Source organism: Rhinatrema bivittatum, chromosome 3 (assembly GCF_901001135.1).
Source record: "Rhinatrema bivittatum chromosome 3, aRhiBiv1.1, whole genome shotgun sequence".
Taxonomy (NCBI): Eukaryota; Metazoa; Chordata; class Amphibia; order Gymnophiona; family Rhinatrematidae; genus Rhinatrema; species Rhinatrema bivittatum.
The window spans coordinates 583,756,411-583,783,315 of record NC_042617.1 but is presented as its reverse complement, the minus strand read 5'-3'; the positions used below and the strand labels follow the sequence as shown (position 1 = coordinate 583,783,315).

General features: G+C 43.4%; 1 protein-coding gene across 3 annotated transcripts in view; it reads left to right on the top strand.

Annotated features, from left to right (window-relative positions):
* The window catches only part of SYTL3 (synaptotagmin like 3), a 174,487-nt gene that overhangs the window by 84,694 nt on the left and 62,888 nt on the right, over positions 1 to 26,905 (top strand). For all 3 annotated transcript variants that reach the window (XM_029596641.1, XM_029596640.1, XM_029596639.1), the window contains 2 exons: positions 2,197 to 2,324; positions 3,271 to 3,399. In XM_029596641.1, coding sequence (XP_029452501.1) covers positions 2,197 to 2,324; positions 3,271 to 3,399 — 257 coding nt within the window. The remainder of the gene's footprint in view (positions 1 to 2,196; positions 2,325 to 3,270; positions 3,400 to 26,905) is intronic.

Here is a 26,905-nt window from a genome sequence, read left to right as displayed (position 1 = left end):
AGAAATGTTCTGCAGCTAGAACCTGCCCACCGTGCATTCAAGGATGCATCTTAAGAGCATAAGAATGGCCATGCTGGGCCAAACCAAGAGTCCGTCAAGCCCAGCATCCTATTTCCAATCCAGGTCGAAAGTACCTGGCAGTATCCCAAACAGTAGATAGAACCCATGCTGCTGACTCCCAGGGATAAGTAATGGCTTTCCCCAAGTCTACCTGGTTAATAACATTAATGGACGTTTCCAGGAACTTATCCAAACCAGGCTATTGTGACGTGGGACCACTACCGCCCTCCTTCCAGTGGACTCGCCAGAACCTCTCTGAGCTCCCTCAGTATCCTGGGAAGTATCTCATAAGGCCCCTTTCAGTTTTCTGTGAAAGGGGTTGAACCTACACCATTCCCATCCATACTCTCGTTTAGCACCAATGGGCCTCCTCCAAGATCTTCTTTGGTGAACACCGAGCTGAAGTACTGGTTTAATATTTCAGCTTTTTTCTTTTCCTTCTCCCCACAATGACCCTTCTATCCTTTCAATCTTACAATACCACCTCAGGTCTTCCTTCTTTCTCTAACATATCTGAAAAATATCATCTCACCTCTTTTTACCTTTCTTCCACTTGAGCTTTCACTATCCTGATTTTTTTCCTTATCTCTTTTTGCTTCACCTGTTTATTCAATAATTCCTGTAAATCCGCTGCTGAAAAACTTGAGGGTTTTAAGAGGCCCTGTTCCAGATAATATGATGAAAACAAAATTACTAGTCATGTGAATAAACATGGCTTAATTGGAAGGAGCCAACATGAGTTTAGCAAACGAAGGCCATGTCTTACTAATCTTTGAAGATTTGACTAAGCATATGGGTAAAGGTGAGTCAGCTGATACAGTGTTTTTGGATTTTCAAAGCATGTAATAAAGTCCCTCATGAGAAAATGAAAATGTCATGGGATAGGAGGTGATGTCTTACTGTGGATTAGATAACTGCTTCAAAGATAAGAAACAAAGAGTGCAGTACCTGAGACATATATATAGTGGGACCAATGCTTAACCTATTCCTTAACAATCTGAGACAGGACGAGTGAAGTGATCACATTTGAATATGATAGGAAAATATTCAAAGCAGTTAAGACAAAAGTGGATTGGGAGAAAAGACTTTTGCCAGACTGGAGAACTAGGCATCTAGATGGCAGATGAAATTTAATGTGGACAATTGCAAAGTGATGCACATAGGGAAAAATAATCCTATCTACAGATAAACAATGCCGGTTTCCCTATTACAAGTCACAATTCAGGAAAAAGATCTTGGAATCTTTGTGGACAATACACTGAAAATGCTCAGCTCACTGGGCAGCAGTAGTCAGAATTATTCCGAAAGGAATGGAGAATAAAACTGTGAATATCATAATGCCTCTGTATAGAGCTATTGTGCAACCACATTTTGAGAGAATACTGTGTGCAGTTCTGGTTGCCCCGTCTCTAAAATAGATACAGTGGAACTAGAACAGGTACAGAGAAAGGCAACAAAAATGATAAAGGGGATGGAACAGCTGCCTTATGGAGAAAGGCTGAGCAGATTAGGGTTGTTTAGCGTGGATAAAAGACAGCTGAGAGGGGATTTGATAGAGGTATATAAAATATTGAGTAAGGTGGAACAGGAAATTGGAAATCGTTATTTACCCTTTCAAATAGTACTAAGAGTAGGGGGATGCTCCATGAAGCAGATTTAAAACTAATTGGAAAAGTATTCTTTTGCTCCATACACAATCAAACTGTGAAATTTATTGCCAGAAGATGTAGTCAAGACATGCGGAACAGCTGGGTTTAAAAGAGAATTGGACAAGTTCCTGGAGGAAAAATCGATAACAATTATTAGCTAAGTAGAGTTTGGAAAGCTACAGCTTATCCTTGAGATTGGGCAATAAAGGAAGGGATCTGCCTTTTGGATTCTGCCAGGTACTGACTCCGATTGGTCACTGTTGAAGAAAGGATATTAGGCATGATGGACCTTTAATCTGATCTTATCTTCTCCTGTCTCACTATCCTTCTGATTGCCTCCAGATCTGTGAATGGAAAAGGGCAGACTCTTCCTTTCCTGTTGTTCCTCATCTCATGTGCACTCTTTCAGTCGGTCTTAGCCACATTTCTGTAGGATGCCTTGGAGAGCTAGTCCCCTTATTTCCATGTATTCTTGTACATATTTCAGAAATCTCCAAGTCTCAGACTGACATGACGGCTCCCGGATTTCATCTCACCGCAGAATATGGGCAGCACGGGGAATGGAGAAAAGAAAGAAGGAGTCAATCCGACACGGCCATCGACATTGCAAATAGGGTACCCGCTGATTTTTTTCTTATGCCGCTGGAGCTCGGTGCACAGTAGGGTGTACCTGTGTGGAAATGTTCACTCCTGACCCTTTCAAATGCATACTGTTGTAAACCTCCATATTCCAGAACTGGTTATTTTCCCATTCATGTTGTGCTCCGCGACGAGTCAGGATTTGTCTGCCTCATGCCTCACTGCTGAGTGTGGGACATATAAGAACGTCAGAAGTGCCATGCTGGCTCAGGCCAAGGGTCAATTCAGTGACCAAGAAGGACCCGGAGGAGGTCCCGAAGAGTAGATCTATTTCTTGTTGCCCATTCCCAGGGATAAGTGTTGGCTTTCCCCAAGCCTAGCTGGCAAGTAATAATTGTTTAAAAACGTTTCCTCCAGGAACTTGTTTAAAGCCTTTTTAGACTCAGCTATGCTAATTGCCTTGACTACGTCCTCTGGCAACAAATCCCACAGGTTACTTATGCTTTGAGTGAAAAGCACTTTCTCCAATATCTGTTAAATCTGTTACCTGCACATTTCATGGAGTGTCCCTTCCTCATAGTAAATAATCATTCCCTATTTACCTGTTCCAGCCCACTCATTATTTTATTTATTTATTTATTATACCCCTCCGAGCTGAGGAGCCCTAACTTATTTATCCTTCCTTCATCTGTGTCAAAAGGGGTATTTTCTCCCATTAAAGCCTAAGCGGCAAGGCACAAAGCAAAATAAATAAATAAATAAATAAATAAATAAATAACTGTGCCTGCAAATCCTCAGGGTTGCTTTTTTTCTTTTGCCCAATCCTTGACTGTTACTTTGGGGTGTTTTGCCATATTTAAGGATCTAAGGATGCAGCTTGTGGAAATGCCCAGTCATATCAAGAACCTTCCATCCTAATGGCAGCAAACTGTTAAACCATGCCGTTAAAATTACCTCATGGCTGATGTCGCATTGTTTGCAGATAACCAATGCACCGTGTCTGCGTGACCTCATAAACAAGGCGAAAGAAGAAGAGGTGTGTGGAAAAAGCAAACAAGAAGAAGAGTCAGATCTCACTAGCAATACAATATTCTCCGGGGGCATGAAACACGTAAGTCTGATTCCGGCTGGAATGGCAAGAACCAGTCCAATAATCAGGTGTAAGTGAAGCCAGCGGCTAGTCATGTGTGCATTTGTGTACATTATACATATATACAAAACGTGGTGCATTGTGCATGGAACAGCATGAAAGCATGAAGAAACCGTTGCAACTGAGTTCAAGGTATGACAGAACAACTACCATGTTTGTGGCTGACGCTGCGACGTACACCTCATTCTCAGTGCTAGACAAAGTCAGGAGAATTTCTTGGTTTTACTTGTCGGAGAGAGCAATGTCCGCTGTAGGTCAGATGCTGCTTTTGCATGGGATTTCTTCATCTGCGGATGTCCCGCTCTGAATGCAATCTGATCATTCCCCTGATGTACTGGTTCTTAGCCTACATTCTTGTTTTCCCCTTGAACAACAAACAGATCTAGGGAGAAACATGCTGAAAGCACTGGATGGAAGCTGTCAGAAAGCCAAAAGTGAATGCTGTAAACATCAAACATGAAAGAATTCCAGTATAGTGTCTCCTTAAATGACCTGTGCTCTCTGCCATGGAAACTGTAAAGGATGTCTGTCCTTTGAGCAACCAGGCCACAGTGGGGAAGTAAGCGCTACAGGGAATTACTGATTGTTAAATGTGCCAAACATGTGGTAAGAAAATACTAGAATGTGTGAGGGCAAAAGTGGAATTGAGTTGAAAGGTCAGGAACCTAAGTCCTGAAGAATCAACTAACAAGAGTATCATTTAGTAATGAGCGGTGATAGGATCTATAAAGGCTGCGGGACTCTAATGTACTTAGTCTCTGTCTGTTTCCTCTTCACTCAATACAGAAGTCAGGAACCAGAATAGCTTTTCAATCATAGAAATATAGGATATGATGTCGAATAAAGACCGCAAGACCATTTACTCTGCCCATGCAATGCCATAGACCCCAGTTGATCTCCAGATTGTCATGGAATAGCCCTCTGGCCCTTCAGACCACCTCCAGGTGTTCATTCCTGCTGTGTCTCTTTAGGGCCGTCGGGATGGGTGGGCAAAACGGGCACCCAGGCGGGGTAGCAGACCGGAGGGCTCCAGCGCACCATTGCCACCGAGGCAGAAGTAAACTTTAGTGCGTCCACATCAAAAGAGCGCGTCTTCCCTCCCCCTTCACTGGCCGTCATTGGAGGGAGTCTCCCACCTGCCTGCTGGCCAAAGCATCAGAAGAAGAATCCTCCACTCATTGGCCATCTGAGGCACCGTTTAGGATGGAAACAATCCTTGCCTCTTGTCATTTCTTCTTGTCTCTGCTCTGCCTTTTCTCTGACTTTAGCCTGCATGAAGCAGTTCTGTAAGGAGGGACCCAGTAGAAGCCAGCAGCCCTCCATTCTTCAGGATTTCTTCGCTTGCGTTCCTCTGTCTAAAACGTCAAGCTCCAGTTTTCTGGCTGTAGATGTCTTTGCAGCATGTCTGTGCCGGCTTCTGCATCCTTACAACGGGAACCCCCTTCTGAGTTGCCTTGGCAGTTTTTCTCCCAGCCTTTTCTCAGGGTGTGGTCCTCTGCTGGGGGCGTAGATCTGATCCTTTCTTCTTCCTGAGCTCTTCTTACCAGGCGCTCTCATTTTTCTTTACTTTTTTTTCCTTCCATTTAATTTTGCTTTCAGGGTAATATTTAAAAAAAAAATGCCTTGGTCACAGTAAGATTCAATTTCCTCATGAATCAATGAAAAAAGCAGAAAGAAAATGGAAAATGTCAAACACTCCACCAGGGAAAGACTCCAGGATCTTGGACACAAAAGGATAAAAAGAATTCCAATGGGCTATGCTCCAAAACAAGAGTTGAGGTGCTTCAGATACTGATGATACAATTCCTTTTCAATAATCTGCAACAGCTTAAAGAATATGCTACAAATTTACCAGAAGAGCAAAAGCTTTTCACAGAAGTCATGACAAGTGCCGAAGACTGTGCAAATCATATGCATTTGATAGCTCTTCACACATCTCAGCAAAAGCCATTGCAGCTGGAAGATTGGCATGGCTTCAAGGGCTAGGCATAAGAGATGCCATCCATGGAAAATTAGCTGACACACAGTATCCAGGAGACCACTTGTTTGGAGAAAAGATCAATAAAATGGTGGACTCCATTAAAAAAACAAAACAAAAAACAACCCACTGCTCTTCAGTCTTTGATGACATTTCAAATAGACACATCTTCCACTAGAAAACACTATTAGGAATCATATAGAAGAAGATATTACTATTATTCTCAAAGGAGAAGATATAACCCTTACTCTTCCTACAGACAAAGACCAATAGTTCTGCAAAGGTCCAAGGCCAGGTGCAACAATCTTAATCAAATCACAAGAATAGAATTCGCCAACAGCAAAGTCAACCACAGCAGCCTCAATAGAGGCTGACTTCTGGATTTTGACCCAAACAATCTAACCAGTCAAAACCCATTTCCAAAATTGCAAGTGGGGGGGAGACTAAAATTCTTTGAAGAAGAATGGAATCAAATTACATTATTCAAAGGTTGTTTTGTTTTTTTTAAATAATTCAACAAAGTTATTACCTAAGCCCTGCCGGCAGCCAGAATCCAAGGTCTCAACCCATGTGGGAGGCAGCTTGGATAGTTGAAGCTTCAGCCTGTCCTGTTACAGTGTGTGTTCGCTAGATGTTGGCATAGACCTCGTAGGTTTGCCTACAAGGCAGGGTCAACTCCACCACAGATACAAGGGCTCACATCCACGCCACCCATCACAAGAGGAAAGAACTTTCTGGGCTAGAGGAGAAGAGTACTGACATGGCACCATTGGATGACATCACCTACTTGTGTAGCTGTTAGTTCTGCTGTCCACAGAAAACACCTGTAAGCATCTTCGCTTTTGTTTCTAGCCTTCCTCCAAGGCAGGTGGCTCCCATGGCCTTTTTACAAGTAATAATTTTCTGGACAATGGCACTGCAGGATATTTCAATCTTACATTTCCTCAGGGCTGCTGGGATGAGTATGCTGTTCAGGTTTCCCTCTGAATGAAGGCAGCATCCAAAGCCTATGTTTGAACTACAGTACAGAGGTCAAACACCACCTGCAGGCCAGCACAGAGGAAATGGGTTCTCTGGGAAAAAGTATCACAGGGAGGAACAATAAACCAAAAGCATGCAAAAACCCTGTTTCACTACAGTGATCAATCACCACTAACTATGCAGCCACCTCTTTGCTCATATACAGGCTGATACAGTACAGTGCGCTCCGTTGGAGCGCACTGTTAACCAGTCCTTGGACGCGCGTTTTCCCTTACCCCTTATTCAGTAAGGGGCGGAAAAACCACGTCCAACCTGCCGAACCTAATAGTGCCCTCAACATGCAAATGCATGTTGATGGCCCTATTAGGTATTTTCGAGCGATTCAGAAAGTAAAATGTGCAGCCAAGTCGCACATTTTACTTTCAGAAATTAGCGCCTACCCAAAGGTAGGCGCTAATTTCATCCGGCACCGGGAAAGTGCACAGAAAGCAGAATAAACTGCTTTTCTGAGCACCCTCCGACTTAATATCATGGCGATATTAAGTCGGAGGTCCCGAAGAGTAAAAAAAATTAAAAAAAAAAATTGGAAGTCGGCTGGCGGCTGTTGGGTTGAAAACCAGATGCTCAATTTTGCCGGCGTCTGGTTTCTGAGCGCGTGGCTGTCAGTGGGCTCGAGAACCGACGCCAGCAAAATTGAGCGTCGGCTGTCAAACCCACTGACAGCCGCCGCTCCTGTCAAAAAGAGGTGCTAGGGACGCGCTAGTGTCCCTAGCGCCTCCTTTTGCCCGTTTTTACCACTGGGCCTAATTTAAATACTGAATCGCGCACATCGGCGAGTGGCCGGTGCGCACGCCGGTGCGCGAACGCCCGCTCTCCCGCGGACTTTACTGAATTGGCCTGTCAGGAAGCACAGGGTTGGCAGACAGAATCAATTAGTGTCACCTAGCCCAAGCAAATCCTCCAGGAGGGTTGCAACTCTAATCCTTCGGGGACATCTTTCAGCCACTTTTGTTTTCTCAAGCTCTCAATGCCAGTCAGATTCAGATTTCTGCCTTGTGGTCTTTTATTGAGAAATCAGGGTGACACTTCCACAATGTAAGGGATGAGGGCTAAAATGTCAGGTGTCCCCGTGAACTGGAGTGTAACCACACACATAGTCATTCCAGAAATACTTCTAGTACTCAGATACCAATGAAAACAACTTTAGCACAATCTTCATAATACACAGTATGTCGGGCTCCTATCTCAGAATACACGACCTTCACCTTGGTGTGCCGCCACATTGCAGGTGACTTATTTGATTTCAGTTTTTGACGCGGGAGAAAAAAAGTAATTGATATGAATTCTGAAAAGATTATCGAGAAAACTGCAAATGAATTATTAGCGGCTCCAGTGAACTATAATCTATCACAAACAGCTCGTGCAACTTATCTGATAAGAAGTGTGTGAGCAGGAGAAATTCTTGGCTAAGTAGGATTTCATGGGATCTTCCATCCTGATGAGGCTGCCTTGGTGTGAAATACAAATGCACATATTCATGTATGTGAGATGTGAGTAGATCTTTCACAGCGCGTTTGTGATGTGCCTAGCTGTGCCTCATTGCTCTTTCAAACCACTTTTCTTTATTTATATTTACCTCATGCCTTTTCTTTAGAAGCTCAAGGTGTGGTACAGTCGACATTTCATTGTCCCCGGAGGGGTCAGTATATTGTGCCATGGTATTTTCCCCTCTAGGACAAATACCATGAGATTTACAAATGTGTGGATTAGTACACGGCAGGTTAGTGATTCCCGTAGTATTTTTCTACTACGGAGAAAAATGCCGCAGGTTAGTTGACCCCAGGAAATAACGCACATCTTGAGGCTGCCATCTTTTAAAGGGCTTGAGGTCACATGATGGGGGCAAAGGTGCACTGGAGCTGGCCGGCGCTATTTATTTATTTTAAATATTTATATTCCGCACATTTCCGAACGTTTTATTATGGTGTCAGTGCCAGAGCATGGGAGCCCTCTGGCTTCTCCCATCAGACCACCAGGGCTTAATATAAGTGTCCTGGAGTCTGCGGAGGTCTGAAAGAGCTGAGGGGGGGGGGTGGTGCTTACCTAGGGTACCTAGGGGCATTTCTCTTAACATTTTTTACGTTTGGCCACCTCAGGGGACAGCTGGGGAGAGGGTGGATCCCAAGGGACCCCCGTGATGGGAGAGGGTGAAGAGGAAGGAGCAGGGGCTGCATTGGCCCCTTTAAGATCTTAGCCAGAGCCTCATTTCTGAAATTCCCAGGGAAAGATAAGAGGTACAGCTCACTCCCAGTCAAATAAAATGGCTTGTGAAGTACAAGGCAAGCCGCCTTACTTGGTTTGCAGTGAATTACCCAGTAATAATTATTATTATTTATATTTCACACTTTAGCACTTCAAAGCAGGTTACATTCAGATACTACAGGCATTTTCCCTGTCCCTTGAGAGCTTCCAATCTAAGCTAATTCGCCTGCAGATCAGCCAGATGGAGCCAGATTTTGAGAGGGGGGAGATAACTCGCGATATTTGAAATACCCTATGTTTTCTCTGCATTAACACCCGAATTTTAAAAGCGCCGCGGCCGGGCCCTGCGCACGCCGAGCACATTTTAGAAAGGGCCCGGCCACACGCGTGTCCCCTGGGACGTGCAGAAGTGCCGGCCTGTCTCAAAGGGGCAGGCCGGGGGGCGGGGTCTGGGTGAGGAGGGGGCGGGATGGGGGGGGGGGGGGGGCCGGCCGGTACAGCGGCCATTATGTCCCGTCCCGGGTAAGTGAGCGCCGACAACATGCGCCTTTATTTGCAACTACCTAAGGATCTTCCCCTTATTTTATAACCCCTCCCAAATTAATTTAGCTCAGTCATTGCAACAATAGTCCTCAATCAGGGCTGCAATCCTAGACGTTGCTATTGCATGCTGACTTCCACTCACTACCTCCTCGGGCTATGAGTGCTGCCTCCACAGCATCCTTAGTTCTGGCCAGCTGGAGAAGCAAAAGACCAGATTCGGGAATCAAACCCAGGCTCTCCACGTGGCTACTTTTCTGTTATCTCAGGTGATTCAAGTTCAGCCCTTGTAGCCTTCTGTTTCATTTTCCAAAACTCACAGAAAGTTCAAGAAAGAGAAATAATCAAAGCAGAAACATTTTTATTCCATAATAGAAAATCATCAGGAACATTTTGGAATGAATGATTTATATTGGCTTCCTGCTAACCCTGACAAATCAGTTTTGTTGTCTTAAACGATAGAATCAATCAATACGGCACTTGCTGGGTTTTTATAAAATCCCTCTTTTGTTGTTTATAGAAAGATGAGGAAGTTGATTTATCCAAGATCTTATTAGATGGTTTCCATGTTCTTGGCCCTGTAGTATGGGATAGTGTCACAGATTCTGGAGAAATCAGGAAAATGTCCCATATTCCTTTAAAACTCAGACTAAAACCGATCAACAGCTCCCAAATTTGTCTCCAAGAGCAAACTCTTAAATTGGCAGCATGCCTTTACCAAGAAAATCTGACATGCAACCAAATCTTCCTCTTTTTTTTTTTTTAATTCTTTATTTATTGAGTTTTACAAATTATACAAGCAGTAACTTGCAATTGAAATTACAGATATGTATAAGAAAAATGAAAATAGGAAAAACAATTATTTTGCAATTTTTTCCTTTAAACATATTCTGTATTTTAAACAAGTAAAATGAAAGAAGTGGAGGACCCGGAAGGGAGCATAAAGCTTTCTTTCACGGAGAAATCTTTGAGGAGAAGGGAGCTTGCTCGGACCCCTGTGGCAGAAGGATTATTCTTACCTTGCTGATAATTTCCTTATCTGCCTTAATAGGCAGACTACTTTTGCGAATTCTGCCTGGGAGGGGTAGGCAGGAGCCTGCCCTGACGAAGCCGAGGGAAACCAATCAGCTGCTGCCACATCATCGGAGGACCCAGAAGGAAGCCTAAAAAGCTTTCCTACGGCGCGTAGCTGCCGAGGCGCGCCTATCAACCGCGCCGTCTAAGCCGCGCGTCCAAGGGGCGCGTGGCTTTGGCTGGCTTCGGCTGGATTCGCCTGGGAGCCTCTAGGAACTTTAAAAGATTTTTGCAGACATATCCGTAGAAGATGGACTTCTCCTAAAAGATCTGCTGTCTGGCTAAGGTAGGCTAAAATACTTTAATATTATGCTCTCCTACTCCTTCACGAGAGAAGTGTAATTGAATTTGTAAGGTTCTCTCTGCTAGTTCAGCTCTTAGTACTAGGGATGTGAATCGTGTCCTCGATCGTCTTAACGATCGATTTCGGCTGGGAGGGGGAGGGAATCGTATTGTTGCCGTTTGGGGGGGTAAAATATCGTGAAAAATCGTGAAAAATCAAAAAAACGTAAAATCGCAAAACCGGCACATTAAAACCCCCTAAAACCCACCCCCGACCCTTTAAATTAAATCCCCCACCCTCCCGAACCCCCCCCAAATGACTTAAATAACCTGCGGGTCCAGCGGCGGTCCGGAACGGCAGCGGTCCGGAACGGGCTCCTGCTACTGAATCTTGTTGTCTTCAGCCGGCGCCATTTTCCAAAATGGCGCCGAAAAATGGCGGCGGCCATAGACGAACACGATTGGACGGCAGGAGGTCCTTCCGGACCCCCGCTGGACTTTTGGCAAGTCTTGTGGGGGTCAGAAGGCCCCCCCCAAGCTGGCCAAAAGTTCCTGGAGGTCCAGCGGGGGTCAGGGAGCGATTTCCCGCCGCGAATCGTTTTCGTACGGAAAATGGCGCCGGCAGGAGATCGACTGCAGGAGGTCGTTCAGCGAGGCGCCGGAACCCTCGCTGAACGACCTCCTGCAGTCGATCTCCTGCCGGCGCCATTTTCCGTACGAAAACGATTCGCGGCGGGAAATCGCTCCCTGACCCCCGCTGGACCTCCAGGAACTTTTGGCCAGCTTGGGGGGGGCCTCCTGACCCCCACAAGACTTGCCAAAAGTCCAGCGGGGGTCCGGAAGGACCTCCTGCCGTCCAATCGTGTTCGTCTATGGCCACCGCCATTTTTCGGCGCCATTTTGGAAAATGGCGCCGGCTGAAGACAACAAGATTCAGTAGCAGGAGCCCGTTCCGGACCGCTGCCGTTCTGGACCGCCGCTGGACCCGCAGGTTATTTAAGTCATTGGGGGGGGGGGTTCGGGAGGGTGGGGGATTTAATTTAAAGGGTCGGGGGTGGGTTTTAGGGGGTTTTAGTGTGCCGGCTCACGATTCTAACGATTTATAACGATAAATCGTTAGAATCTCTATTGTATTGTGTTCCATAACGGTTTTAAGACGATATTAAAATTATCGGACGATAATTTTAATCGTCCTAAAACGATTCACATCCCTACTTAGTACTATACTCCATATTTAATGAAGTAGAGATGCCCCATACTAAAAGAAAGGCTAAGGTAAGGCCTCCATCTTCAAGTACACCAAATATGGAATATGGGCAAAGGACTGTTGCAGAGTGGCTTAATTACCCTCAGATCACTCCTGTTGAGGGGGCCGCTATAGGAATAGATTTGGAGCATAATCGAAACCTATTGTCCGAGGACATCTCGCTAAGTCCAGGAGCGGCAGAAATACCAACACCACCTGGTAAAGATGGGGATTCGCCCCATAGTTTACCAGATACCAACCAGAGTGACTCAGAGAGGAGGGAACGAATCAGTATAGTAATGGAAGGAACAGAAAAAGCACCTAATGATGGACTGTCTACACCTGAGAATCTTAAGCAATTAAGAGAGCAGAAAGATATTCCTTCCTCTGTGCAGGATAGTAACCAAAAAACAGAAAAGATGATTCAAGAACTGATTGTAAGACCATCAATTATCACTTTGGAAACTGTTTGGAATTTTCTGATAAAAATGGATTCCTCTATTAAAAAACTAACTGAGGTAGTAAAAGAAACTAATAAAGTAGCTAAGGGCAATTCGGATATATTGATGGCTCAGCAAAAACAAATTAAGGAAGTAGAACAACGTCTATTGAAAGTTGAAAAGATACAAGTGGTGCAGATAAAAAGTGAGAATGAGTTACAGAGAAAGATGGAGAATCTAGAGAATTACTCACGCATATTAAATCTACGAGTAATTAATTTCCCTATTTTTGGAAAGATGAATGCATTAGAACTATTTAGATCTTATATTATTCAAATATTAAATATGCCGGATCAGATTATGCCTACTATAGTAAAGGCTTTCTACATTAATACTTCTTTAAAAAGTAAAGAACAAACTAAAGAAGGGGAAGTGCAGATAATTGAATCTGGGTCATCAATAGATCTAACTGCCCTTATAGAAAAATCCCAAGATGAGCTAGTGATAGAGAAAAGGGGGAATATATTGGTTACACTAGCTTTTGTATCAGATAGGGACAATATATTGAAATATTTCTTTAGGAATATGTCAAAAACATTCTATGGATACAAAGTTTGGATTTATCCAGACCTGGTGAAGGCTACTCAGACTAGGAGGAAGAGCTTTTTAGCGCTCAGAAAATATGTTCTTGAAAAAGGTGGACAATTCACACTTCGGTATCCTTGCAAATGTGCCATAAAGTTAAATGGTCAAAAATATCAATTTACTGATCCGGAACACCTTAGAGCACTTATGGGGGTTGAGAAGGATGGCAATAAATAATAAATAAAGGGAATTATTCTACAAATTTTCCTTGAGTTAATGTATGTAAAATGCTCCTAATTATACACTTCTTTCAAATCTTCCTCTTTTATGTGGTTTATTGCAAAAAGTCCATCTCTAACAGTGAAATCTAAAAATTCAGGTTGCTCCTCCTCATCCTACATGGGCAACTCGTTATATATTTTTCATTAGACACATACCCAGCCAATCAATACATTGTTCTTTGATCACCTCATAGAGCCAGTCATGGATGAGGTTCATTCCTTCATCCAAAGATATTCTGATTAGTAATTAGTATGATGTAAGCTATAAAACGCCCGTTTCTCCATCTTAGATCTTATCCTCCATTTTAGATCCAAGGTCAAGCTGCCCTTTAGTCCTCCATCTTAGATGGAGCATCCGTGTGATATTTTTCACTCTTTCAACTGGACAACATGTTCATCTCCTAAAAAAAGGAGAACAATTGGAGTTTCATTTATGATTTAATACTCCAGGTGCGGGCTTAAAATAGTTGTTGTTTTCAGGCAGTTATGACTTAGTCATTCATTTCTTAATCAGATGATAAGACTTTAGACATATGCGAAAACAAATTGCCTAGCTCTGCTTTTTGTTCCACCATCTTACTCTTTGCAGAACTGGCCTAGTAATGAAGACACTAAGACACCAAGAGGGTCTTTTCTATTCTAAATTCCACAAGTCTAAGTACTAGACTTGTGGAATTACTAGTGGAAGTACTAGTTGTGGAAGTACTAGTTGAGGAGTGAAACATCCAGTTTCACTCCTCAACTCTCAAGTACAGGTCGTGTTTAATCCTAGAACCACAATGGTTACTCAGCGACACTCGAACACTGATTGACCATTATAGTTCTATGATGTCAGGAAGAAGGAGATAGTGAGGGGGATCGGCATATAGGTAAATTGGTGGTGTGAGGTGGGGCTCAGTGACAGCAGGGGCTGTGGTTGCAAGAGCAGGGTGAGAGAGAGATCATCATTAGATTTTCCCTGGATCTCCTGGGGAAAGACTAAAAACCTAGTCAAACCCAAACCGGGATGATATTCTCCTAGTTTGAATTCAATCTTGAATTATTCTCACACGTCACTTTGTTGTGCTGTGTGGTTTCTTCTTGATCGAGTATGTTTCCTATTACAGGAGGCAGGGGCCTGCTATTTCTTCCCTTAGTTGCAATGTGCTTTGTGAGTCTGACTTCCTGCCTCTGTGCCACACAGGGTTGTAAGTAAATATTTACGCAGTCCCAGTTCTTTGCATTGTATCCAGATGGAGCACCAGTCCTGTTGAAGTGAGTTGTCAGCATTGTTATAATGAAGAATCTGCTCTGCAGAATATTATATTAATGGCTGTGTTCCTTTATGCTAATCCTTGAGTTCACCATCTGTTCTGCCCTATAATTAAAAATAGAACAAAAAGAACCACAAGCTACAACTGTAGCATAAAAAGTGACACCTAAGTGAGGTAAATGCTTGTTGTGTTTTTACTGAATGTAGCAACACCGGTGGATTTTTCTTCTGTGCAAGACATAAATTATGGAAGAAGATACATTTTGCTATATGGATAAGGTGAATTTTGCTATATGGATAAGGTGAATTAACTGATAGATGCTGCTGAGTGGATCTGTTCAATGTAAACCGAACTGATTTGTAAACCCTTACAAGAATTTCGGTATATAAAACTGTTAAATAAATAAATTACATATTGGGCCTTAATCAATAAAGATTTTTCCCATGGGTGGGAGTTCTGTTTGAACAAGGCCTGTTGACAGGATCCCAGTAAGTTTAATAATTCAGTTCATCAAAATATAGATGCAGTCACCTCTAGTATGAATAGTCAGCTAGTAATTGGGAAAACAAAGATTGCACAGAGAATCAGTAGAATTTGAATTCAGGATACTGTGCTGCTCCTAAGATGGCTCTATGAAGCTGTGGCTGGACTAGTCTTCAGGTAAGAAGGATGGTGTAGAGATTTGCCACCGGCAAGACTTGCCCCAGGGGCTGCCTGAGGAGACAGGGAGATAGACTTAACCACCCAGCTATGTAGCAACCCAGGGGAGACCCAGGAAAACCTAAGCTAGTTATGGTTCAGGAATCAATTATAGGGCAAGCTGAGCCAACATAGCATTGCAAGCTGGGAAAAAGGAAGTGTTTCCAGCAACTTGCTTCAGTCTTCAGCATAGCTTCAGAGTTCCCCCCCACTGTCTCATTGGGACCCCTATGCCCCTACCTCTATTGAGTGTGTCTGTGCCCTTTGTGGCAGATACCCCCATCAGATCGAGACTGTTTTGTATGTGTAGGATTTCAACCCTAGATCTTGCCTTGAAGAGGTAAGCCCGGTTAAGGACTGTAACATTTTTGCTGGAAGCCTTGTAATCTGCCCCCCTGCAGCCTCTGACTTGTCAGTGGACTCCTGGTTACTACTGACACGGGCGCACTAACTCTAATGCAAATCATTACTCTCTGCTTAGGCAGATTCTGGCATTGACTGCAGAGAATCTGGTCTTAAATCAACAAGTGGCCCTGCTGTAGGACTATTCCACTGCCAACTTAGGAGCCTAAGCAATTTAATGGGACTTGGAAATAGTTTTATGGATTTATTAACCAATGTCACCTCCTCCAGACTATGCCAGAGAAAGTATCAGAATAGAGATAGTCTTCAGCCTGTTTGCAGGTAATGCTCCAAACTGGGCTGCCACTGCTGGAGCAGAACAGTTCCTTCTTAACTAACTTCTCTCCTACGAGCCTTTATGAGGACCTTTGATGACTCTCATTGTGCCTGTAACCCCGAGGCAGCACTGTATCAATTAAAGCAAAGGCCAGGACTCTCGACAACCTGTGCAACCCATGGGCACTTCCTACAATGAATAGGCCCTGCAGCACCAATTTCATTTAGAACTGAGGAAAAACATCAACGATAATTGACATGGGGGAAAATCCTAAAAGAGCAGGAGGCATTCATGGACTTAATTTATATGGCTAGACACATTCCTCAAGTGAAGTCAGGCCTAACACCAGCCTACGCATACTTTTACCATACCCAGGGTCTCGCTGCTCCCAACCCCAGAACGTCTGCAGGTCGACCTGACCCAGTCTTCTCTCTCCCAAAAAGAAAGAACACTGGGGGTGCCTAACTCTGGGTCGTTATTGTGGAAGCTCAGGTCATAACATAGTGGCTCACCCTCAAAAACGACCTGCAGGAAGTTCCACAGCCTGATTCATGAATGGGGGAATGGCCAGAGCTAGTACTCGCCAACGTGGCATGATGCTCCCCTGCCCTCCCAGTCACCCCAGTCAGGGCATCCTGGAAGATCAGCACTTAATGGTCCAGATGAATCTCCATCTCCTGACTTCATACAAATGTTACCTCCTGCAGTGAGTGTGCTAGATTTAGGGGCAGGCATGAATTTTAAGTTACTCCGCCAAATTAAACAGAAGCCTGACCTCGTAGAGACAGTAGATCGGGTTCTAATTAAGTCTGACCCAGTAGCACAAGAAAAAGTTTCCCTAGAAATGTGTATCAGGTCCCATTGAGAACAGATACAATTAGTTTATTCAATCTCCTTATTTTCCAGTTATTCTGGAGACCCCCCTGGCTCTTATGGCACGATCCTTGGATTTGGTGACAAGCCAGCCAGATAAAATTTACCTTGTTCTTATGTAAAGACAACGCTAGTACCTTGACCCCGATTGTCGGGAGTATGATTGCTCTATTCTCCATTGACAAGCAGGGCTGAATTCAGCAGCATAGCCAGAACTGATTTTTTGGGTGGACCCAAGGATAACATAGGTGAGCAGTAGGCATGTATAGGTCTGAACATTACTAATTGTACTCTTATCGATAAATAGTGCCTTAGCATGTACCCTCCAATGGATTTCTGAGTAATCTGCAACAGCTAATATGCATCATGAGTGAAACTTAAAATATTTTAACTCACTTATTTCAATCCTTTTTAAATTCCTTTTTAATCTCTATTCATTCCTTTTATATTTATTGAAGCTTATAAATGTAACCCCTTTTTCATGGCTGGCACTGTCATTCTAAGGGCACGCAAAAATATTTCTTCTCAGTCCCTCTCCCCACATTCGTTTCTGTGAGGGTGAATGAGAACCTTCTTGGCCCAGGCAGTGTTGTGTGACCTCCCATGTGACTGTGTTACCACTATAGCTCTTAGGGGGGAGATTCACTTACAGACCGGGCCGGACTCTCTGGATGTCCTCAGCGGCACAAGAGCCAGGATTTAAATGATCTTCATCTCTGGGGATGTGTTCCTCCAGGCAGGGGCTGGGAACAGGTCTATCCTGGACCGATCATTTTCCCAAGTGGGCTGGAGGTGCCACGACCATGGCCGGATCCCCCTTGCCCAGTGCCTGAGGTCCATGTTGAATCCCGAACTCCAACCTGGCAGTGTCCTGGGTCGCAGGGGTGAGAATTCCATGGGGTTTTCCCAGAAGTCCTTCTTCTTCTTCTCGTCTCCCCTTCCCCTTCAACTCCTTTTCAAAAGATAAATGTAGACCTTCCTGGAAGACAGGCCCAACTTCTGAAAGCTTCTTTTCCCCTGCTATAAGAAAACCCAAACTGAGAAAAATCCTTTTCTCTTCCTTAACTGGTCACTTGAGGTAAACCGTTCCTTCCTGACCACACTGAAGAGGGGATACTGCTGTCAGGAATGGCACAGGTCAAAACTTCTAAAAGTCAGAAAAACAGTACAAATCCTTCTCTCTCACTCTCTCTCTTTCTCGTCCTGTCAGAGGAACTGGCAGGGCAGTGTAACTTCCTCTCTGTGCTAAGCTGGGGAACCTAACTCAGGGCCACTCCCATGTTGTGTCTATGGGAAAACCCCTTAGTGAATCTCAGGTACATGGAGAGCACAGTGAAACAGCTCCTTCTGCCTCAAAATCAAAACTGCACTGCCTCCCTCTAACGTAGACTGGCCCCCCCGTGCCTAAAGGGTTCTCCAGTCCAGCCATTCTCTGGGGGAGGTGCTGAATCGAAAGGAATGCCCCTTTGCCTCATAGTCTCCACATAAATACACAATTTTATTTTTATTTATTTATTTATTTAATTTTATATACCGGCAACCGTTTGCACATCGTGCCGGTTTACAAGTAACTTACAAACAGAAGATATATAGGCATAGCCTTTACAGAGAACGGTAAATAACGTTAAAGCGCAGTAACAGAACAATTAACTAAGTAACTGGGGAGGGATGGAGGGGGGTAGTCGATACAAAAGGGGGGGCAGGGGAGGGTGCAAACAAATACATGGGGATAAGATGTGAATAGGGATTCGAGGTAGAAATATGTACACTGGTTATATACAGAAGTTGTATGAAACTTTAGAGGGGGAGGGTGTTGGGTGTAGGTCCTGAAAGGGGGGTGTTGGAGAGAGATGATGGTTGGGCTAGCGTGTTAGTTGGTGAAGATGATGAAGAGTGGGGGTATGCTTGGAGGAAAAGCCAGGTTTTGAGTTTCTTTTTGAAAGTAGGTGTGGAGGTTTCGGTACGTAGGTCAAGAGGCATAGAGTTCCAGAGGGAGGGGCCTGCAAGGGAAAGGGCTCTATTGGCGGTGGAGATGAGTCTAGTGGATTTTATGGAGGGAGGGATAAGAGTTCCACGGAGGGAAGCACGGGTGGGTCTTGTGGAGGTACGAGGGAGGAAGGGTGGGTTTAGCCAGTTGCAGTGTTCGTTAGTAATACTTTTGTGGATGAGGGTGAGGGTCTTGTAAATAATACGTGAGTTTGTTTATTGATTTATAGTATTTCTATACCGCCTGTACCAAGAAAAGTGTACATAATAAAATAACATACATAAAACAATAGATACAAAGAATATCATGTAAAAAAGCAAACGAACACATAAACATCAGATGCAATCAATCAAGTAATAAAACAAATATCAATTGGGCCGATACAGTAAAGTCCGCGGGAGAGCGGGCAAACACCCGCTCTCCCGGCGCGCGCACAGGCCTTCCTTCTGTGCGCACGATTCTCTATTGAAATGAGGCCCGGCGGTAAAAACAGGCAAAAGGAGGCGCTAGGGACACTAGCGCGTCCCTAGCGCCTCCTTTTGGACCGGAGCGGCGGCTGTCAGCGGGTTTGACAGCCGACGCTCAATTTTGTCGGCGTCGGTTCTCGAGCCCGCTGACAGGCACGCACACATCTCTGAGTGAGTTTCCTCACTTCGAAGGTCATCAAACCTTCACAAGAGAGCACTGCTCTGTTCGTACGTCTCGCTTTGAATGTCAAAGTGGGCCCTAACCCCTACACTAACACCTAAACCTCACCTCGAGTTACCAGGTGGGCCTCCCACAGAGATATAACTACCTATCTAGTGGGAGGGCATTATGGCTAGTCAGTCTCTCTCTCTTTTTCCTAGGCATTACCATAAACCATACCCCTTTTTCTATCGCATGCAATATTTAGTGCATTTTGATAAATCCAGGCCTTAGCCAGATAAAGCTTTTCAGTACAGACCTCGGCATTTTTTAATCGCTACAGGGCAAATATAGCTGCACGATGGTGAGTTTTATTTTACTTCTGTGCTGATGGATTTTCAGCATGCAAGTGTTTCTGTGTTGTGCGCCAGCTAGAAAGGTTTGGAGGTGCATAGAAGGCATTTAAAGCACTATCTCCTGCATCAGGCTTCCCTTTTAAAACTCAGGCACTCAATGGGGGAGCAAATGTCTGTGCCTATTCCAATCTAAAACGGCATAACACCGACGTGTCTGCTGCAAATGTTAAACTGTAGTGAAAAGGGAAGAAAATGTCACATGGGAGAGAAGCACCAGGAAAACATTTCCTTTAAAAATGGCCCTTGCACCTGTAATGTCTGTGAGTGGTGGGAATGGGGGCAAAACACTGCGTGCATATTTGAAAATTCAACTCTGTGTCGGTGTTTCCTTCCCTGGCCTAACCCCACCCCAGGGAACACATTTTTTTAACCTGGCTATAAGTACACGCGTGGAGAAAATCCATGTGTAGTGGGACAACATTCACTTGGGAATCCAGCTAGGTAACTACTTAGCTGCCCGGCTAAATCCCTTTGAAAATTGTCCTTCCTATGTCAAGAACTGGCATTAAATAAATAAAGCAGATACAGAAGGACTTGTAAGTGATTGCTGGCAATAAAACATGACCATCAAAAAAATGAATTACAAAAGCACCGTTGCACAGCCCAGAGAAATATTTCATATCTGTTTAATACTCGCATACTGACGTTAAAATCTAAACAAAACCCATCGTCAGCATGGGAGTAATGAATAGGCTAGAAATACTGTCTTTCTGAGGTCTGCAGCATTTCTTTTGTAATTAAACAAGACATGACAGAATTAAAGCCAACAACAAATATTGGTGGAGTCCAGAGCCTCCAAATTCTGTTTAATATCTCCTGTTTGTCTGTGTAGGTGGGATAATTGTTTAGCTGCGCACCAGAGAAATTGCAAATACATTTTTCTTGTGCTGTGTTCTTGCTAGGCGCTAGCAATAAAAAATGACTAACACATTATGAAGGCAGTGACTGCATGCCAAAAAGCATGGCGAAAGTTTAAAACTCCGCCTAGCGGTTTGCACTGGAAAAAAATGTGTTTTCTTTTTTTTAAATTTAATTTCATTTTGTTTAGCTAAAATAAAAAAAACAAAAATGAAGCAAAAGAGAAAGGTAAAAAACAAAACAAGACAATAGCTGCCCTGGGACCCTGCTCAACTGCTAAAAATTGCTAGGCAAGTCTATTTTCCACTTCAGTTTCTTGTCCACATGGATGCTTTAATTCAGAATTCATATCAGCTGAGGGTTTTATTTCCCCAGGGTTCTCTCTCGTTTCACTGTGATACTTTAGGTAATGTTCACTGCAGTTTCTGATATTCCTGGGAAGGTCAGGGCCAGGTCACCAGAAAAAAAAATACACCACATCCATACCAGGTTTGGTGTTCCAAACAAGAAAACAGTGTACTTAAAATAAAAAAAATCAGGGGGAGATTACCAACTGTGTGTGTCCTCTGCCGCTGTTTCCTTCCATCGTAGGTAGCTGTGCGGGATCCCTCCCTGACGTCATCAGCCGGCGCCTACTTATTTATTTATTTATTTATTTATTTTAAGTTTTTCTATACCGGCATTCGCGATAAATATCGCATCATGTCAGTTTACAATTAACAAGTGGAGAGGGAACAAAAAAGGTAATAAATAACATTGATCCTAATAATAATGGTAATAGTAAACATTAAACCGTCCAATAGTAAACATTAAACCGTCCAATAAACAAGTGAAAGCTAAGTGTTGCAGTTACAATAAAACAAGGGAGTAATACAACTTGGAACAGAGAAAAGAAGCTGGGGTTTTAATAGAGAGAACATATATGCCTATCAATGCATTTGTAGCATTAATGAATTGCCCTGATGAGGTGGAGTTAATTAATTACCATGTTAAGGCAAAGTCTAAGCGACTAGTTAATGACGGATTAAGGTTCAGTTTAGTTCAGGAAAGGCTTTCATGAATAGCCACGTTTTGAGTCTTTTCCTGAATGTGGGCAGGCAGGGTTCCTGTCGCAAATCTGGTGGGATGGAGTTCCACAGTGTTGGTCCTGCAGTGGAGAAAGCCCTGTCTCTGGCGGTTATGTGCCTCATGGATTTGGAGTGTGGTACTTGTAGGGATTCTCTGTAGGACTCTCTGATTGGTCTGTTGGAAGTAAATTTTTGAGAGGAATTTGAAGGTTGAGCTGAGAGTGTTGATGTATGGCTTTGTAAATAATGGTTATGGACTTATATATGATTCTGTAGTGAATTGGCAGCCAGTGCAGGTCTTTGAGAATTGGTGATATGTGGTCTCTTCTCCGTGTGTTTGTTAATATTCTCGCAGCTGTGTTTTGAACCATCTGAAGGGGTTTAGTGTGAGATAAAGGAAGACCTAATAGTAAAGAGTTGCAGTAATCTAGTTTAGCAAAGATTATTGATTGCAGAATAGATCTGTAGTCATGAAAGTGAAACAGTGGTCTTATTCTTTTTAAGACTTGGAGTTTATAGAAGCAGTAGTTTGATTTATGAATGATTTTAGGTTTAGCCTGTTATCAATGATAGCTCCCAGGTTTCTTACTTGTGGAGTTTGTAAATTGGGTGGTGGATTTGTGTCGATGCTACTGTTTTCAGAGGAAATTAGGAGGAGTTCGCTTTTTGAAGAGTTTAGTATTAGATTTAGGTTGGAGAGATTTAGGTTGGAGAGATTTAGGTTGGAGTACTTAATACGGCATATAGTTTCAGAGGTGGGAGAGAGTGCTGGGGGGGGGTCTTCCTGCACATTACCAACTGTGTGTGTCCTCTGCCGCTGTTTCCTTCCATCGTAGGTAGCTGTACGGGATCCCTCCCTGACGTCATCAGCCGGTGCCTACTTAATACGGCATATAGTTTCAGAGGTGGGAGAGAGTGCTGGGGGGGCCTCCCTGCACATTGCCAACTGTGTGTGTCCTCTGCCGCCATTTTCTTCAATCATGGGTAGCTGTAGTGATGTCATCAGCTGGCGCCTTCTTAACGCGATGTGCAGTGGCATGCTGCCACCAGCCTACCCCTTTGCAGAGAATTGCAGCTTGACCTCCAGCATAATTTGCTTGGTAGACTCGATGGGAAAGAAAAGGAAGGACAGCATTAGGCCCTAACTCACCTAGATCTTCCTCTGCCCCATCTCATCCCAACCAACACTTGAGTCTTTCCAATTCATTAGCCAAATATCCAGGTTCAGCTGAACTAGGAGCTGTAGGCTCCATTCAACAAGACGTCATGAACTCACTCAATCCTGATGGACCACCTCCTTCAAGGGTACAGAACCAGACTCAGATGGGTTTGCAGGACAATGGAAGTGAAAATATTGGCTTTCTCTCCATTAGCCCTGAACGGGGTATCCCAATCTGATGAGATGGGTTTTTCTGCTCTCATGATAGCGCAGGACGTTTTATGGACTGCCATTACCAGGTTAGAGACTACTGTATCAACTAGAATTGACTCTATGCTGTGTTCCACTGGTAACATGCCTGTTCAGTTAAATGAGCGCTCGCAGAAAATTCAAGAACAAGCTGAAAAATTGGTCTCTTTAGATAATAAGATCCCCACAGCGATTGAACATAATGCTATGATGATGAGAGACAATTTAAATTTACAAAGACATTTGGAAAATTTGAGTAATTTTGCCAAAAGATGTAACATGGATATTAAATTTCCCTAGATGCTCTATAGTTTCACCCCTAGAGATGCCTAAGAGATTCCTTGTGGATCTCTTGGGCTTTTCCCCGGATGCTATCTGCTCAATAGTTATATTTACATCTATTAACTTTGGCAACAGAGATAGTGAGTTGGAGAAGACCTTTTTGATTTTACTGATTTCCTGGAAAGGTAGGCGTTAATTTCTGCCGGCGCTGGGGAAGTGCACAGAAAAGCAGTAAAAACTGCTTTTCTGTGCACCCTCCGACTTAATATCATGGCGATATTAAGTTGAAGGTCCCGAAAGTTAAAAAAACGGAAAAAAAAAATTTTGAAATCGGCCTGCGGCTCGCGGGTTGAAAACCGAACGTTCAATTTTGCCGGTGTCCGGTTTCCGAGCCTGTGGCTGTCAGCGGGCTTGAGAAAGGACACCGGCAAAATTGAGCGTCGGCTGTCAAACCTGCTGACAGCCAACACTCCGGTCCAAAAAGAGGCGCTAGGGACGCGGGTCCTAATTTAAATAAATTAAAATACTGTATCGCGCGCACAGGAGAGCGGGCACTCGCCCACTCTCCCGCGATTTTACTGTATCGGCCCGTTAGTTGATTAAGTACTTAATGTGGCTAAGTGGCAACCACTAAGTTTAGTCAGATATTCAGCAGGCACCAATTAGACCGATAAGTCGCCACTTAACCGGCTAACTAGCATCGAATATAGGCCTCCCCATGTAAAAGGCTAATAGGGCTTAAACAGCTGCCCATTGTTTATTTCCTTGATTTTAAAGCATTTTGGATCGTTCATCCTTGTGCTTAGCTACAGGGTGCCTGCTCAGTCTGGCTTTATCATATGAGTTCCTGAGTCTGAATTTTAATATCTTGGATTGTGAGCAGTCTCAGTTGGAAGGGCATTTGTGTTGCTTGCTTAACGATGATTTACCTCACTGTGATTAAAAGGTTAGCGTTAATACTGTATTTAATTCCAGGTTCAGGTCTTTGTTCTTAAGTAATTGGCCTGAGCAAGGTATTATTGCAAGTGTGGTGCACTGTGATGCAATTATAATGAAGGGAACCTGAACAAGGACAGTAACACATCCTGTCGCCAAACTGATCTCCAGAGGATGGAGCACAGTTAATGATGCTAGAGACATGCGGATGCAGATTACACACTCAGATACCTTATCTTTATTCTTTCCTATCTCTTCCTTCTTATCCAAGTTCTGCTACCCTTGTTATTTGTAACTGCTCCTTCGATCACCACAGTTCTAGTTGATGTATTTAATGCACTCCCGTTTCATGTAAACCAGCAAGATATGTGCTCATGATTGCCGGTATATAAAAACCTTAAATAAATAAATAAATAAATAAATAAATAAATAAATCTTGCAAAGGGGATCTATCTGTGTCCCTCAGAGATAACACACATTAATGATCACAGTGGTGGAAAGGTTTGGAAAATCAGCTGAAGTTTAAGTATATTTTTACATTAGCAACTAAAAGGAAATTAAGGGATTCAGCCCTTTTCACTTTCATCTATTTATTGTATTTATTTGTTTGAGCGTTTTATATACTGTGGTCCCGTGTGAGAATCACTAGTTCACAATGGTTCACAGGTTTGACACGCACAGACGATGAGTTATGCAGGTGTGCATACACACTGGAGATAAACTGGGGACACAATCGAAAACTAGAGGATGACTATAAAGATATTTTCATCACTGATACATGTGCATGGGACTCAAGGGTATCATAACCTGAAATGACGCCATTTTACACTCACAGACATTCAGTTCTACCATTCAGGAAAATAAAGCTTTGCAAAAGGGTCATTCATTGCAATTTCAAGCAGTTTTAAGTTAAGACTGAATGATCACATTAACAGAGAAGCAGAAACCCTTGCAAACTGAATCTGCCATTATCCACAGTGCATTTTTCAGGACTGGTCCATACGTTCAGAGCTCCTCCTTTTCATTATTCAGAAATGAGAAAAATAAAATTCCTGCGAGTTCTTTTTCTGGCTGCTATGATGCTGGTCTGGAGCGCTCTTCCCTAGTCAGATTTGCCCCTTCAGGGCTATGCACACACGAAACATGGAATGAATAAATGGCTTTAGTTGTGTTCCAAATAACTTTCCCAACATTATGCCCGAGCCTTGCTGAATTTCTGTGATCTCTGGAGCTCCTCCCCCATCCACTCCCAAGCATCCCTGGGACTACGATTGCCTGCAATGTGGCCAGTGAAGCTGCTTCCTTCTTCATTGCCCAGGGGCTCCCTTCTTGAATCCGGGCTGCACTTAGCAAGTTCCCCCTAAGGTCTCTTGTGGCTACTCTGCCCCTTGCCCTCGGCCATATGCTTGTCAGACCACGCAGCCCCCACTGCTGCCCAGCCACAAAAGCTGCCAGCACTTCCTCTGGATCTTAACCTCACCTTTCCCATTTTAGCTCTGGTTACACCTGCCCAAAGCTGCAACATATCACATTTGTATGAACGCATCACGGGAAATAAATGCAAAAAACATGAAAAAAAAGATTGAAGAGTATTCGAGAGGATGGGTAAATAGTATTGATCCACATCTTTTACTGGGTTTCCTCTGGATTTTTTCCCCTTCACCTGCAGCTTTATTATCATTTTCACCATTAAAGTGAGATTCATTTAGGTATGAGATTTTAAAGGGACAGCCATTTTCCTGTGATAGAAAAGAAGCTTTTTCTGTCTTGTGGCAGACTGTGAAGCTGGCATTTTGGGTATCACAGTAATACAGTAGATTATGGCAGAAAAATACAGCACGTGGGCTGTCCAGTCTGCCCAGTTGTTCCTGTTGGCATTGCCCAGCTGTCAGCCACAGGGCCTGGTTGGCTGCAGGATATAATTCTTTATTCACGATCGTTTTCATCGCCTTCCTCCGATTGTATTCCGCTCTCCCGGGTAGTTCACATCCAGCGCCCCTTCCCTCCCAATAATCCAAACAGCCACCCAACACGGTTCCTCTAATACTTCTAGCTTTTATTATACTTGCAGCCTGCCGCTAAATAATTCCTCTACGGTCACTTCACTTTTTTTTACAACTAAGGTGCTTATTCCATGCCTTTTTTGAAGTCTGTTACCGTTTCAGCCTCCACCACCCACTCCGGGAGGACGTTCCATGTATCCCCTGCCATTTCTGTGAAAAAATATTTCCTGATTTTAGTCCTGGGTCTGTCCCTTTGGAGCTTCATATCGTGACTCCTTCTGGTAGAACTTTTTTTTCCATTGAAACATATTTGCTTCTTGTATATTATTAGTACCTTTGAGGTATTTGAATGCTTCTGTAAATGTATTTAGGTTCAAATTTAATGTTTTTAAAGGTATTAAATGTGCATATATTGTATACAAATAATATATTTTAGTGTGATAGCCATTTTTCAGATCAAATGAGTATGGAATGTAATCAGAAATATACTTTAAGAAAAAAAAGCTTGTGAGTTCTTTTAAGGTAACATTGTGCATTGTCTCTGTAGTATATGTGTGTGTGCTATATGACTTCTCAATCCTTTATCTGCTTTCTTTACTGGTTCAAAATTCTTTTCTGGACACTTAAAATTGCAGCTGAATGTGAAAGAATGTGAGACATAACCTTTTGTTTTCTATTTGCTTATGATTTCATCAGACAATATGGCAGCA